The sequence below is a fragment of the Porites lutea genome, chromosome 3 (assembly GCF_958299795.1).
Source record: "Porites lutea chromosome 3, jaPorLute2.1, whole genome shotgun sequence".
Taxonomy (NCBI): Eukaryota; Metazoa; Cnidaria; class Anthozoa; order Scleractinia; family Poritidae; genus Porites; species Porites lutea.
The window spans coordinates 42,297,454-42,313,246 of record NC_133203.1 but is presented as its reverse complement, the minus strand read 5'-3'; the positions used below and the strand labels follow the sequence as shown (position 1 = coordinate 42,313,246).

Below are 15,793 nucleotides of genomic sequence, written 5' to 3'. Positions count from 1 at the left end.
TTTCTCATTAAGATATTTCAATTCACTGTTTACTGTTTTTTTAGCTTCATCAGGCCTTGTAATAACATCTTCATCAAACGATTTAGAATACTCTTTTCCTCGTATCAAGTTACCAGTCTTTGAGTGAAATAGGGGTGTTAAGGTGAGCTTTAATGCGTCTATCCATATCTGATATGTTCTCTAGTAACTCACTGAACTTCATAATGTTCGCCCTCAGTATTAACTGATCAGCTGGGACAACAACATAATCGGTCGTGTAAAATTTTCCAGCGGCACCAGGATTGTTCGTGCTCAATATTGCGTCAATGCGTGAGGTGATCTTAGATACCTGTTCCTGAATGTCGTATTGGCGCCTCCCTTCATCACAAGGTAAAAGTAGATCTCTTTTGGGCCATACAAGGGGGAGGGTTACATTTTTTTCTGCAGGTAATTGGGGGAGGGCATAAAAAAAAATTCACCTGGAAAAAAAGAATGGCACCAGCCCTCCCCACCTTTAATAAATGACAGGTCCCTAACTAACCATTACTCCTCCTTTTAGTTTCCCAGGAGATGCGAAGGTCGAAACAGGGGCAAAGTTTAGCGAACAACGAAGGCAATACTTTCTTTGTCAAGGCTCGTTATCTTCGTAGAAACTTCTCAAACTTTAACTGCAATTCTCTTCTTCACTGCATTGCATATAAACAAAACAGTATTGTCGCAATCAACGAAACTCATGCGGATTTTATGTTTGCAGGTCGAGAGGGCACAAAGTAAAATGTTATGCGCAGTAGATTATATTTTTAATTTGCTTTACGCATTCAATTGACTTCAGCCAATGAAAAAATTCGTATTTTCCGTTGCGTCTAGAGCCACTGGTCGGTTACAAATTAAGCCGAGTGGCTCTGGGGACGAGAATGTGCCTACCTAGGTAAATTCGACTTGTTGACAGTTTACCTAGGGAAATTTGATTTTTGCCCCCGCAGGGATTTCGCCAAGAGGTGAAATCCCGAGGAGGCACCCTAGTAACTCGCGCGTATATTAAGGACAGTACTTACAGTTCAAATATACAGTCAGTATACTAGAAAAAATCTCGATTTGCTCGGACTGGGGCCCCGAGGAATCGGTAGGTAATGATGACGTTTCTATTGTTTGCGCCCGCAAGTACGAAATGGTTAGGATGACGTAAAGACAGAAAATCATGAAGGGACCGCTCAGGTAGATTTTGTGACATTTATTGTGCAGTCATACTTCGATACTCTTTTGCGTTACGCAGTGACATTCTGTGGAGCAGTTGTTTTGAAAGTTATTGACCAAAAGACACTCGTTAAGCGGAGGGGAGGTTATAAGGTGCGTTTAACTGTGTATATATAAACACTTGGAGAGTTTGCCAGACACGAGTTCACAAATCTTTGATTTATATTGGAAACCTTGCCAGACACTCTTTCTCTCTCTTTGACCGGAATTAGACTCGGCCCCAAACAAGCAAGATGACTGAACAACGGCTAGCTTATCACTAGCAGATTGATGGACATTTACAGAAATTCGCCGACAATCAAATTCTGTGCTGACTTATTCCCTGCTCACAGGAGTCCTTCCGTTATGAAGTTTCAAATAAGTCTAGAATGCGCTAGCGTGAATCGATCAAACGTCCTTTTAATTTCTAAGGCTTACTTCCGGGAAATAAAATGAACTGAATGTAAAAAGGGAAAGAGAAATAGCGAAAAATTCAACTTCTAATTCAATCTTTTCTTATGGTTTAGATAAACTATTCTCAAAACTGAGAATGTTTTGATCAAAGCTGTGTAAATCGAGCTGAAACTGTGCATGGAACCTTGCGTTTCCTGTATTTATCTCACCTATTGTATGGAATAGGTGTGAAAATCTTCATTATGAATCGGTATATTTCAAAGAGCTACACAACCAGCAAGAATACTATTGACCGACAATATACAGAACGGGGGCAGCTGTAGTGTCAACTATTACTAGTTTAAAGTGCTACTACGACGAAAATTTTTGTTTTTGTTTCCGAGTTTTTTTAACATAAATCTTTTGTATATGTTCAAAATTATACAAATAGCGAAAAATTGGAACGATACTTGCGTACGGGGGCTGGAAATTTCCCACTGAAAAGTGTGTAAATACCGTCCGCCATTACAAAGTTCGCAAAACAATAGCCTGCGAGATCTCCGCAAAGCGGTCGTGCGTTTGACCACGTGATTTATGCACTGTGACGTAGAAACATCAACCAAAAGACTCGTATTTGGGAAAAGTTTGTGAGTTTAGAGCCTTTTAGCAAGACGTTTAAGATGTCATCTCCGTCGAATTCCTCTTCCTGCACATCTGAAAGTGATCTAGAAAGTTTTACAGTTGACGAAGTGATTGGGGAATTATCTGAATTTGCGCCGTACGACGACAGTTGCGAACACCTTGCTACCGAGGAAGAAGCCGCGGACTACAACGAAAGAGTTCATCGCGAAGAAGAAGAGGAACAACAGTTTCAACGAAGATATTCGGGAGAGGTGCCAGCGGATGAATGGTATGGTATTATCATGGAATGTAGATTTATATTTTTATTTTCCAATTTCAACATACCCGTCGTTAAATCGTGCGCGTGACGAACGCGACTATGTGTTTTGTTTAAGTTTACAATTTCTTTGCTATGTGATTAGCTGTAGTCCTGATTTTATGCGATAGTTTTACTGAAGACGTCAGACAATTAATAATTTTATACACACGTCTTTTTCTTGTGTTTCAGGAATTTTTCACATTATTTTGCAGGTGTTCGTACTCGAACTGCTCTGTCAGCCTTGTTACAAAAGCGCAGGAGTGCATTTGCTGCAAAGAGATCGATCGCTGCGAAGAGGTCATGGAAGAAGCCATTGGAGACCGGACCGTATGCATAACCCTCCATCCAGGGTTTGAAAGCGTGTGCTTAAACCGCCACGTATTAGAAGTGGCTGCACTGGGCCTAAAGACGCGAGCTGGAAAGTCGTACACAACTGTTCGTGGGCAAAGCAACAAAAGTGGTGACGAGTAAGTTGGGGTATTGTTGACTTTGTATCGGAACGATCGAACCTTACATAACATTGAATAATTGATATATCTAAGCTTATCGCAGTGGACTGATCTCATAGAATCACTTTTTTATTTTCTAAATGGCTTTATTGCCCCAACTGCTTATTTTTAAAAGGAGTATTTATTTATCTCCATCCAATCCCTCCTTGAGTTAACAGTGATCTCATTTCTCTAACTAGATTCCTGAGGTCTGTGGCCTATCGCCAATTTACAAAACTGCTGTGGAGTTATATTGTTAGTTCCAGGCGAGACCCCTTGCCCTGTTGTGCCTACAATAAAATCAGGAAACAATTTCCCAGTCAAAATGGCCATTATCGTGGATTCGAAGATGAAGAAAATGAATAATAAATGCACTGTTTGTTCTTGAAGAGTGTCATGTATGCCATTGGGGCCAAGAAGGACCTACAGTAGTTGCTTGAATACTTGTCCGTAAGCACTTAATTTTATGGGCCAAACTTCAGAATTCTCAGCCACTTACTCGCTTTGTGTTGAATGACAAACTTGCCCACTGTGTGAAGCCCTGTTCTTCTAGCGTTCAGTTAAACTTTAGTTTAGTGGCTGGGAATTCTGATGTTGCTCCAATTTTCATGTACACAAGTAATAAAAATTAAATCGAATTCAGCCTGAATTTAATTACAGTTTTAATGTATCGTTTCTTTCTTTTCACTCGGCTCACAGAGCACTGCAAAACTTAATAGCAGGTTACCTGCTGGAAATTTTCCTAGCAGGTCCGGTTGACTCTTCCAGACTTCTGTCTGGCTACAGTTTCTGCAGAAACTTTCTACGGTTAACAAGGTACCTGTCTGTGATACAGAAAGTTTGGGTTTTGAAAAGAAGCACAAGTGGCAGAACTGAAACAAAAGAAGAAGTTGGAAAAGGAAAACAATTCCCTTCGGTTCCTCTCGAATGCTTTTTCCTTGTAGATCCAACCTGTAAAAAATGATTGAAAGGAAATACTCATTTAATCATAGCATCTGAAATAATAAAATAACAATAAAAAAAATGATTATCATCTTTATTGTTTTTCTCAGGGTGTTGCCAGTTTTTAACTTGTTGTAAACCTGGCTAATTGTGCATTGGGATTTTATCCTCACATACATCCTGAAAAATGCTTTTTTATAATAATTCTGTTGATTGCACACATGACAACTTTGAGCCCTTAAGCTATCTAGCCCACCCCAACGATGCATAATTTATTACAAGTGGTTGAGTGGACAAACCAAACATTTTTAGGCCTGGGACTTCCAGTCTATGGGCTGGCTATGCCTCTTCTTCTTTTTTTTTGCAATTCTTATCTGAGTAAATTAAAAAACAAATTTCATGTACTCTTGTTTCTAAATAGATCCTCTCATACTGGAAGTTAGTTTTCGGCCTAAATCACTTCCCAGAGGATACTTAGAGCTACGATGTTAAAATGCAATAAATTTTGCATCTTTGTACCTTGGGTTCTGATGAGTCTTCACCGAGTCATCATCTTCCTTTAGTTTTTTATATGCATCTTCGATTTCTTCAGGACTCCATGTAGGGTCTTCATCACAATCAAACTCCTCATACGCGTCGTCCTGCATTTCTTGCTCATCTTCTGATTCATCCTCTAGCCCTAACTCTGTCTCATTTGTTACTGGCCATGGATCAGTTTGAATAGCTTAAACAAATGGAATTAAAAAAATTCTATCACCATTAAAATTTTAATTATTATTAAATAATCAAATATTGATAAAATATAATAAAAATATAAAGATAGGCAGTTATGCCTATATGACTCATCAACATCAATTATTGTTGACTCACCAGCATTCACCATCAGCAACTGCTTCGGCTCTTGTATGCTCTTAAAGGTTTCAACCCACTGATCTTGATTGGAGATTAACTTACTCTTCAGTCTTGTGACTTTGCCCCTTAACTGAGTCACCTCAGTCCTCAGGGTTTTGCATGTTGTGCAATTCCTAGCATGTCCAGTTGGAGTATCCTACAAAAAACAAACTTTCAACATTAATACAGGCTGTAATCACAAGACTTCAGAATTTTTGTGTTTTAGTATTGTTGTAAAATAACTGCACATGTAGTTTTCCATTGTTATGATAATACAAAGATGCAAATAAACGTTAATTAGAGCTATGCGCCTACCGTAGAAACCTGTTGAAGTTCAGGAATCGTTGATGATTCATCAATCTGCATAACTTCATCCATATCCTGCACTTTTTCGATTCCCGGAGCCTCCAGGATCTGCATGGTCTCAGTAACCTCATAAGTGCCTGAAATCCCTTGGCTCTCGAGAGCTGTCTTATCACCAGGAGTACCTAGGACCTCTGAAGCCATCTCAGCATCAACACTTATCTCACCCGTCTCAGTCTCAGGGATGCAGCCCTCCTTTTCAGGATTTACCTCAAGCAAAGAACCCTGACTTGTATTCAGAACACCCTCGACTTCTGGAGACTCCTCAGGGTTGAGATTGGGAGCCCCCATAGTGTCAGCACTCTCCTCAGGTGCAGAACTTCCTTTCAAAGAGATCAGCTCTTCTTCAGGATTGTCTTCTTCTTCTGTATCCTCATTAGTAGTATGACCAGCCAGAATTTCATTTAGTAGCTAAAAATGAAAATAGGTACGACCATTTTTTATATATCCCCTTCAAAACAAGTTTAAATTTGAGCTTTATGTCGATGTTTTCAAAACTAGAAATGGAAGCAAGGTTTAACCACATCTTTGCCTTAAAATGTATGCATCATTTGCAGACAGTGAAAATAAAATTAAAATACAAACGAAAAAAAAAACCGCAAACAGTAACTGAACTTATAGGATGTAGAAATCAGACTAATTCCATTTTTGGTCGTTTTAAAAGACTCGCGTGTAACTCTTAATTTGCTGTAAGATTTCTTGGAGGGAAGTTTGGAGTACTGTCAAATCTCAAAGTAACAGCCAAATAATCTCTCAAAAAATAGAGAGCCGGATTTCTATGTAGCTTCACTTTTTCTAAATTTTAAGCTTGAGTGGAAAGGTCTGGGAATTGGGGAATTGACTTCACGTCCACTCAGCGCAAATGCCCGTTTTACTATAACTATGAGAAGAAAGCAGAAAAGTATGAAAACACATGCAACAATATGGGAATTCCAAATAGTCAGAGCATTCATTACACGAATATTGAACAACGATGCCAGAAAACATCATGTCACAGGTAAATGGGGAAATAAATATAATGGTGATAAGCACAGCGTAAATACATTGTAATTTCACTCACCGATCGTCGACTCCGCTTTGATAGTGTTTGAGAGGATTTTTTCCAAATGGTTGGAAACGTCCCCTTCTTCAAATTCCTATTCATGTCTTTCATCGGAAAAGCAAGCGTAAAACAATCCCTTGTAAAATGCTCCGATCAAACAGCAAATTCTCCCACTGGGTTGAAATCCTTCCGATGAATGGACACGAACCTTTTCCACTTTAATCTAACGCTGCCCGAATCAGGAGAATCATGAATAGAAATCCCCAATTCATCGTTCTTTGCGTTTCCACAGTCCTGAACAACACAACGTCTACCAGGCATACTTTCGCTTTAAGTCAAAAAAGCGAAGAAAGAACCTCCAAAAGCTTCCAAAAATATCTCGTCCTGCATGCGTTTGTTTGCCTTGTTTTGCCGTGTTGATGTTTCTACGTCACATCTCGCTCCAACTCCTTCAAATACTACTCCCGGTCATTTTTTGAATCGAGTAATGGCGGCAAGACATTTACGAAAATTGCCGTGCAAATAAACACACTTCCGGATCATATTTGGACTCCAAACTTGGCACGGTAAGTCACTTTTACATACGTTTTCGAAATATGTAATCAAAAACAAATTCCCAAATTTGATCGTAGTAGCACTTTAAGTGTGACCGATTTTGCCCTAGGTAACTTACCTAGGGGAAATTTTATCGTCTGGGTCTTAGCAACTTAGTGCGACGACACTGCAACGAGAACAGCAAAAAAAATGGAACAACGTCTTTGCACATACATCGCGCTTTTATGTACATATTTTTTGGGTCGTCGTTGCACACTCCCTAATTTTTTGCGTTAGTTGGTGCTGAACGTGCTTTCAGCTCCTCAGTTTAAGCTCTTCCTTTCTTACCTTTATCCCTTTTTCAGTTGAACTTCCCGTTTTGCCGATAGGAACGTGTTATTTGTCCGTTTATTTAACCACGTGTCCAGGTTACTGGAGAAAATATAAAAAGGGTCAATAAAAGAGGACACACCACTGAGTAAATCTACAGCAACACTGCGGACTGGGTTTTATAGCTTGGAGTATCCTTTGAGCTAAAACGTCAACAGTATCTTTTCTCCTTAAGTTTAACTTTAATATTCAGACAAATTATGTTTTTAATTTATCGAAAACAATGTGTTATATTCATGTAATTATTGTTATTTATAGTGGAAACCCGCTCTACAGACACCCGTACTGTTTGGAGACTACGAGTAGTGCCCCATTTTTCTTCAGGGATAGTAGAGCGAGCGAAACGCGAGGGCGCGTGAAAATCACCCCACGCGAGAAAAGGCGGCACGCGGCGGGAAGAGAGAAAAATGAGGGACTACAGATAAAGCCCAGGCTTTTGAACTTATGCGTTGCTCTCACAACGCAAAACTCTGATTGGCTCTTCCAGGGAAATCTGTCAACATCTGTCAAAAACGCGCCAGCCGCTATCAACACTCGACATAATCACAATTTACAGAACAAATAACTAGAGCAGAACAAATAACAGCACAGAACAAATAACTAGAGTTGCTCTTGTAGAAGCAACTAAGAAAAAAGCCAACCCGGCAACTGATGAGGTTCGCGCGGAGAACCGAAACCATGGTCTTGTCTGATCATAAAGTGGGAATAACAGAACAGTCACAAGGCCGTTAAGCTTATTCAAACGTTATCACCAAGGGAGGAACTCCGCACTCCAGTCCAAATAGTCACATTATCTCCAGAAAAACAAGCGGCAGTTAAAATTCATGAGCAGTAATGACTGAGTCACCTCACCTCATTCTCAATAGTTGACGTAGGTTTAGTAGAAGCTGCAATCCATTCTTCGAGATTTGGATATCACTACCCGTCCTGGTAAAAACGCTAACGAGCTGAGCCCAGCGTGACAAAACATTGCAGGAAAACATCACATTCACGGCCAAAAAGAAAATCGCTTAAAATTATTGAGATCAAGGAGGCATATCGCCTGAGAAATTAAAAAACAACCCAAAACCCTTATTTAGCCAAATTGATGAGCTTTACTTTTCGACAGAGGTCGAAGAAAATGCTCTTGCATCAGAGGGCAAATCATGCCGACCATATAATAAAAGCAGAAAATTAATATGCATGTCTCGACCTCTCAGTATGAAATAAGCGGCAAAAATCACATTTGCTCAGTCAAAAAGTTTTCCTCCAGAGCATAATCTACCCGTCAGAGAAAAAACTTATTGGAACAAGCAGCATTTTGGCATGAGCAAAAGTCGTGTGTTGCTTACATTATGAAGTTCTTCACGCGAAACAGAAAAATGAAGAAAAATGAAGAAAATTAGTACCTGGGTTTTTCTTTTGTTTGCAATAAATATCCCCCACAGTTTACCGATGACAAGCGCAATGACAGCTCAATGAGGGAAGGAATCCCATTGGATGCGCTTAATTGATTTGGAAGGGGATAGGAACTTCACACTCCAAAATCAGTCGGCCGTGAAGGGTCAAAAGCTTGGGCTTTGTCTGCAGTCCCTCATTTTTCTCTCTCCCCGCATGCAGCGTGTCGCCTTTTCTCGCGTGGGGTGATTTTCACTCGCCCACGCGTTTCGCTCGCTCTACTATCCCTGAGGAAAAATGGGGCACTACTCGTAGTCTATACAGTTTGCGACGAAACACTCATATCAGTCTTTTCGGGACAGTGTCCCGATTGTGCGCTCGCGCGAGCGTCATCTGTTTTTTCTTCAAAAGACAATAGAACTGTCATATTGACTCGACAAGAGTTCCTTCCGTACCGCCCAAGGAGATTAGTTGTTTACATTCTCAAGTAATATTTTAGACTTTCGAACAAGTTTTTCGTCTTATTTAAAATTTGGCTCGCGGCACGAAGACTCATCGCGATTTTGTCGCTAGCAGGGCCGCCTCTCTACCCGAAAATCTCGTTCCGCTCGCTTTAAAAACAGCTTTTCTAATGTGAAACTCGTGTCAGAGGTCAATTGTTCCAAGTCCAGTAGTATTTGCCTGATTTGCTTGCGTTCTAGCCTCAAACGTTTGAAAGATATATATAAATATGCAATCTCAACGCGATGAATTATCGCAAAGGTTAGTCAAAAATAATATTATGATTTCATTGCACTAGTTTTTGTAAACATGAGGCACCTGTTTGTTCGATTTTGTCGGCCGTAGGGAGGTTCATTTAAAAGTTTACTAACGCGTCGTTGCAAAACATTCTGCTTTACGAAGCTTAATTCCAAGATCTATCTCCTCAGTCACATCCATGTCTCAATGGTTTCTTTCTTACAGTCTCTATTGTTGCTGTTTCATTTCTACGTTTTCCTTTCTGAGCTTGCATGGAACTGGCAGAAGAAATAAGCCTTCAATCGCCATAAAAGCGCTTCCCACCTTTTCGTCCTCTGGCCAACGGCAATAAAAGTATAACTCCAAAAAATCCCGATTTCGCCCAAATCGAAACTCATCGGGAACAATAATACATCATTGATCTGTAATCCTGAGAAGTTTTTAGTGTAGTATCGAACTCGGCCAAGCGCGATGCAAACGGATTTTTCAAGGTTCTCTTACTCTCCTCGCATCACAGGCAGACCACTCTCTGTTAGTGGGGGCCGTTGAAATTGAAATTGAAATCTGAGCAACGATCCTTTGTTTTTTATAGAAGAAATACGTATGAACAATACGGTGGCTATAACTTGTTCCAAAATGTAGAATTTAAAGCAAATTTTTCAATAAAAGTTTGAAGAAAATGTTAACTGAGTCATGTGTCATGTTTTTTTTTTCTCGCAAAAAAGCGCTTAAAACAGCAAGGGACGGCGAAAAAAACATGACACGTGACTGAGTTAACATTTTCTTCAAACTTTTATTGAAAAATTTGCTTTAAATTCTGCATTTTGGACAAGTTATAGCCACCGCATTGTTCATATGTATTTCTTCTATAAATAACAAAAGATCGTTGCTCAGCGGATTTCAATCAACAACGGCCCCCACTAACAGAGGGTGGTTTGCCTGTGCTCGCATCTTTTGATTTTGCTACATCCTGTCCAAAAATCAAAGTTTGGTGCATGAGCAGTAACGGGATACTGTTCCTTTAACCCGCTTAATGGGACACCGGTAGACTGTTCAAACCCCTGTTCGCATTTCCCTATTTTCCCCCTATTTTTCTGGTCGTCGAGATCGAGCGCTTCGCGGTGGTTTCAAGTGTTCCGATCGAGTCTAGCGTTTTCAGGGAGGGGAGGAAATAAGAGCTCCCCTAGCAAGTGTCAGATCTACTTTAGCCTGTTCCAGGCATTCAGATGGTGGGGAGCGAGTTGAATTGTACGCAGCGAGGGCAAAAAGAAACACAATCGCTTGTCATCCCACCAAAGCGGCAACAAGTCACTCCATTCAACTGAGACGTTGAATATTTACACCACAGATCTAATTTTAGAGGCGATGAACAAAAAGGAAATAAGCGCATTAGTCTTACTCGACCTCTCAAAGGCTTTTGATAGTATTTGCCATCAGAAGTTACTCCAGAAGCTCTCCGCCGTAGGTGCCTCACCCGCCCTAGTTCAGTGGTTCCGCAGCTACCTTTCAGACCGGACCCAATCAGTGCGTATCGATTCTGTGCTATCAGATCCATTACCAATCACACACGGAGTCCCCCAGGGAGCGATTCTTTCGCCGCTCCTCTTCTGTATTTATCTAAACGATCTGCCTGGCGCTCCTCAATTCTGCCAGCTTGAGTCATACGTCGATGACTCTAAAGTTTTGCTATCTTTTCCTGTAGCCGATGTCATTGACGCTAAGTTCAAGCTCGAAGATGATTTGTGCAATGTTGCCACCTGGTGTTGCACAAATGATTTGTTAATAAACCCTGAGAAAACGAAGTTCATGTTGATCGGCACCAAGCAAATGATAAGTAAACATTCAGTTAATTTTACTGTTTCGTTTATTGGAAAGACTCTTATGGCTGTCGAATCAGCAAGAGATCTAGGAGTATACATAGATTTACACCTGACCTATGACACTCATATCTCCCACTTAGTCTCTTCTTGCTTGACTAAACTGGTTCAGATCAACCGCGTGAAATACTGTTTTGATAGAAAGACTTTGGTTTTAATTTTTACTTCTCTTGTCTTTACCTAAATGCTCTACTGTTCGACCGTGTGGTCTAATACCTCATCCAAGAACATCCAAAAGCTGCAACTTATTCAGAATTTCGCCTGCAAAATTATCTGCGGCGCTCGGAAATATGACCACGTGACGCCATTACTTGACGAACTCAACTGGCTTCCAGTTAGCAAGATGCTCAAATTTAGAGACGCTGTTATGGCTTATAAGTGTGCCAGCAATTTAGCTCCTGAATACCTATGTGCTAAGTTTAAAAAACGATCTTCTGTACATAATCGCACAACCCGTAATAATGAGAAAAGTTCGAAATCCCATTATTCAGGTCAGCCACTGGCCAAGGTACCTTCGCCTATAGAGCAGTATCCTTGTGGAACACGTTAGACGAAGACCTTAGAAACGCTACAACTGTAAAGGCCTTTACGAAAGCCCTGAAACTTGTAATGAATGAATGATCGAATGACAGTTCACTCACTCACTCACTTGGTCGCCCGAAGGCGGGCAACCACTAGATCTTTCCACAGCCTCTTATCAGCCATCAGTGCAGCAATCGCACTTGCTTCGAATGCCCCAGTATCCCTCTTAAGAGTGTCAATATAGGTAGTATCCGGTCTTCCTCTCCCGTGATGGCCATGTGTGGGCTCCCAAAGGACTAATTTCTGGGTACTTAGCTCTGGATGGCGATAACAGTGTCCCGCAAGTTGTAGCCTACGAGAGGCGATTTTGTTGCTGACTGCTGGTAGATCTCCGTACAGTTGTTGGTTTGGTATGTGGCTGCTCCAGTGGATGTTTAAAGCTTTTCGCAGCATCCTAGTGTATGTTCCATCCAACGACTTTTCTTGTGCTTTTGACAGAGCCCAGCTCTCGCACCCATAAAGTAAGATTGACTCAATGGTGGCTATGAAGAATCTGATTTTCAAATCTTTACTCATATTGGACTTCCATATTTTCGTCATACCATTCAAAGCTCTCCAGCCTGCGCTTTCCTTATGCTGATGTCTTTTTCTGAGTTATCAACCCATGACCCTAAATATTTGAAGTCATCCTTCCATTCCAGGTAAGTGCCATCAAATGTATGTAATGGTGTTGGATCATCAATGTTATAAGCAACTGATTTTGTTTCCTTAGCATTCAGTACAAGGCCAACTTTCTTGCACTCTTTTTAAACTGTTAGCAGTAATTCCTGAGCTTGAGCAATTTCATCCGACAGTTAGCATTTAACAATTATTAGCTTATTAGATATAGCTTGCATTTATATTTGTAAATAGGTACTGAAAAACCTTTTTTTGGGGGAGTATTTATTAAAGTTTTAATATAATTTAATTTAATTTTCGCCCGCTCTCCACCACCCCTACCATCTGAACTCCTGGCCAGGCTATAATCTAGTTAGAGGGCGGAGGGATGGTAATTGTTGAGGACCTGGGCACTTTTCTGTGTCCCGACTCACAAAGTCTCAAACTAACGTTGACCCGCCTTACTCCATTGTCACAGTTGTGTGCTAATTGTAGACTCATTGCACCCTTTTCAAATAAGGACAGATTTAATGGGTTTAAATTACTAACAAGGCCCCCATAATGAGGGTTTTGAACCGACGAACGCGCGCGCGATGCAGAGGTTTAATATCAGCTATTGGGAAGTATTATTAGATTATAATAACACTTTTTTTATCTCAAGTGTATAGCTAGCTACTCGTATTCCGGATTTTGTCTCAGTCATCATGATACGGGATAACACCCCGATGATACGGGTCCCAGTTTGTCCTTAAAACAAGTTTCAGTTCGATAACGGGGAGGTGATATTGAAAAGGGAAGGAAACGATGCGAGTATTGCTGGTTTTCACCTTTTTCGTTCAAAAGTTCAACATAGAGAGTTGTCGATCCTCCTGAGCGGAGTATTACATTCATAAAGTATAAGTGCAGATAAAACTAATATCCAGACAAATTTTTACTTCGATAGGGGTCTTTGTTTTGTGATGCAGTACGCTTGAATTTCTATTAGTTAAGCTTTTGCTTGACGCTTTACACTTTAGCTGACAGTAATTACATGACGGCAGAGAGTGCTGTCATGGACTAGGTTAAGAAAATGACTTAGTTGGGGAACTTTGCTATCTAAACAGTCATTGTATTAGATAAAGGATCATTTTAAGTTTATGAGTTCTCCAAACTGAGATAAATTTAGACACGCTTTCGTAGCAAACTGAGCTCAGCCTTCTGTTGGTTTCCATCAGGCCTATCGATTTGCCATGGAACGTTTTTTAAAATAGCTGTATAACTCAGATAGTTAATCCATCTCGGCTTTAGTTTCAAATGAAATTTCTTCAAGCAGCTTCTGTTAATCTGCTTTCTTTTTGTTTTGTTTTGTTTTTACCTTTCAGCTCCTGTTTCAGTATATTTTTCATCATTTGAACTAACGTTACGTGAGGAGTAACGATGTTTCGCCTTCTTGCAGTGACTTTGCTCGTTGTCTTGCCAGTAATATCGGGCACTTCGTGCAGGTAAAGTTCTATTGTCTATTTTTAAATAGGGGTTCAATACAAAGAACCTGTTACATCTAAGTCACCGCCGAATGGGTGAAAACAGCTATAATGTAGCGATTGACGTAAATTACAAGCGTCCAAATGTTGAGTGATCGAACTTTCAAGCAAAGTGATCGCCTAATTTGTCGAGAACATATATTAAATTAAAATCACTGACAATAAGAAAACTAGAAGCGTTGACCAATTCCTCCAATAAAAACACGCGCGAGGACGTGCGGTAAATACTAACAATTATATTAACTATATTTGAATCTCAAAAAAACTGAGACCCCCAGTTTGATATAAATTTCACCCTGATTCTTCTAGGGTGAAGCTCCAAGTCATTCGATGCTTCACCGATGCGGAAGTTATCATTTAACTGACATCTACATTCTTGTTTTCAGTTTGTCATATAAGGCCAATGCCATAGAAATCACAAATTATAAATTATGCCGGTTGCAAGAAAGAGTCCAGGTAAGATCGACAAACCTAAGGCTAAAAAGGAATCGTCAGTTTATATACTTATAATTTACTTACAACAACAAAGTTACGAACATTAGCTTTAACCATCACAAAGAAAATATTGCAGTTAACCTGAGGGGGAAAAAGTTGGATGATTAGAAAAAAATATATCTATATTCTAGAATGGAAAAAAAAACATAGTGACAAGAAGGAGAAGTGTTACTTTTTTCTCTCCGCTTCGCCGCTCTTGCCTGCGGCCTCTGGCCGCCACTGATGATTGATTTCCCGCCGCCCGCGAGAAAATACCGCTGATGCCTAGGGAGCCAGAATGGCAATATCATATCTTTTGGCGGGAGGGGAAAACCCTCGGCGTGAACTAGAGAAAAGAAGACAAATTTAGAAACTGAATAGAAAACTCTTTAAAAAAAACATAAGACAGCATATTAAGGTATGTGACTTGATAGCTTATAAACACAGCCTAGTTTTATGCTCCGGCATTCTCTCTCGAAGATAATCAAAAATTCAGCCAGACTTGGACTAGTAAACGCCATTCTGTAATATTTTCATATTTTCTTACGTTTTGATCATTTTCATAAATCACTCGTCAGAAAGAAATAACTATAACTTGGAATAAAACAAAGCAGCGTCATTTTCAATTCATTAATAGTGGTAGTGGTAGTGGTAGTGGCAGTGGCAGTGGCAGTGGTAGTGGTAGTGGTAGTGGTAGTGGTAGTGGTAGTGGTAGTGGTAGTGGTAGTGGTAGTGGTAGTGGTAGTGGTAGTGGTAGTGGTAGTGGTAGTGGTAGTGGTAGTGGTAGTGGTAGTAGTAGTAGTAGTAGTAGTAGTAGTAGTAGTAGTAGAAGAAGAAAGGCCGGTTTACTCTCAACGTCATCCCAAATTCTTCTAACAAGAATTCTAAAAACTAAGATCATAAGAAAATCGTATGAGTTGCTGAGATATTTTCAAGATAGTTTCTCTATTCTCTTCACGTTATTTTATAGAGTCTGGAAAACCGCTTGAATGGCGCGGGGACGTGTATTGACAAGTATACAGCATGGACGGGTCGCTCTAATGCAATGATAATGAATTTAGACCGACACCATTTGGTTTACCCATCCAAGTACTCCTTGGTCAGTTTTGGATTCCAAAGGCAAGGGTTGGCAGAAACTTCCAACGTTCGCTACGCATACCGCTGTTGCAAGATCTGATTAATTAAGGAAGCAACCTTAAAAGTGCAGTTGTTGATTAGTAGATCAAAGTTATGGCAATAAAAATATAATTGACTGAAGTATAAATTGGTCGTATTTTTTGAGGGTAATGCCCAGTAAACATAGCCTTTTATTATTCAGTAATAAGTGTTGTAACCAGAGTTAAGGGAAGTCTGTTTAGTTAAGTTTGGATTTAGCTTTTGAACCGATCTTTTTTGGTTAATTCTACACTGTGCATGTGGTGACATTTTGGAGC

At 40.1% G+C, this 15,793-nt stretch overlaps 3 protein-coding genes and 1 long non-coding RNA gene across 4 annotated transcripts in view; 2 read left to right on the top strand and 2 right to left on the bottom strand.

The window, feature by feature from the left end:
• Positions 1–15,484, top strand: part of LOC140929759 (uncharacterized) — a 35,794-nt gene extending 20,310 nt beyond the window's left edge. Inside the window, exon 3 of the long non-coding RNA XR_012164786.1 lies at positions 15,331–15,484. This is a non-coding gene — a long non-coding RNA (uncharacterized lncRNA). The remainder of the gene's footprint in view (positions 1–15,330) is intronic.
• On the top strand, positions 2,249–3,016 carry LOC140930001 (uncharacterized). Its single transcript, XM_073379668.1, has 2 exons — positions 2,249–2,515; positions 2,758–3,016. The coding sequence occupies exons 1-2, from the start codon at positions 2,286–2,288 to the stop codon at positions 3,014–3,016; spliced, it is 489 nt and encodes a 162-aa protein (XP_073235769.1). The 5' UTR covers positions 2,249–2,285.
• On the bottom strand, positions 3,135–5,055 carry LOC140931164 (uncharacterized). The gene is made up of 3 exons (XM_073380916.1): positions 4,846–5,055; positions 4,495–4,699; positions 3,135–3,984 (listed from the first exon to the last, which is right to left on the bottom strand). The coding sequence occupies exons 1-3, from the start codon at positions 4,856–4,858 to the stop codon at positions 3,696–3,698; spliced, it is 507 nt and encodes a 168-aa protein (XP_073237017.1). The 5' UTR covers positions 4,859–5,055; the 3' UTR covers positions 3,135–3,695.
• Positions 5,170–6,658, bottom strand: LOC140930000 (uncharacterized). Its single transcript, XM_073379667.1, has 2 exons — positions 6,290–6,658; positions 5,170–5,640 (listed from the first exon to the last, which is right to left on the bottom strand). Exons 1-2 carry the CDS (start codon positions 6,380–6,382, stop codon positions 5,170–5,172), a joined length of 564 nt encoding a protein of 187 aa, XP_073235768.1. The 5' UTR covers positions 6,383–6,658.
• Positions 15,485–15,793: the final 309 nt, after the last annotated feature.

Coding starts and splice junctions, on each gene's coding strand:
- LOC140930000 (XM_073379667.1), bottom strand. CDS start 6,382: ATGAAAGACATGAATAGGAATTTGAAGAAGGGGACGTTTCCAACCATT. Junction 5,641..6,289: donor CAAAGCGGAGTCGACGATCG/GTGAGTGAAATT, acceptor TTTCATTTTTAG/CTACTAAATGAAATTCTGGC.
- LOC140930001 (XM_073379668.1), top strand. CDS start 2,286: ATGTCATCTCCGTCGAATTCCTCTTCCTGCACATCTGAAAGTGATCTA. Junction 2,516..2,757: donor GAGGTGCCAGCGGATGAATG/GTATGGTATTAT, acceptor ATTATTTTGCAG/GTGTTCGTACTCGAACTGCT.
- LOC140931164 (XM_073380916.1), bottom strand. Junction 3,985..4,494: donor AAGACTCATCAGAACCCAAG/GTACAAAGATGC, acceptor CATTTTTTACAG/GTTGGATCTACAAGGAAAAA.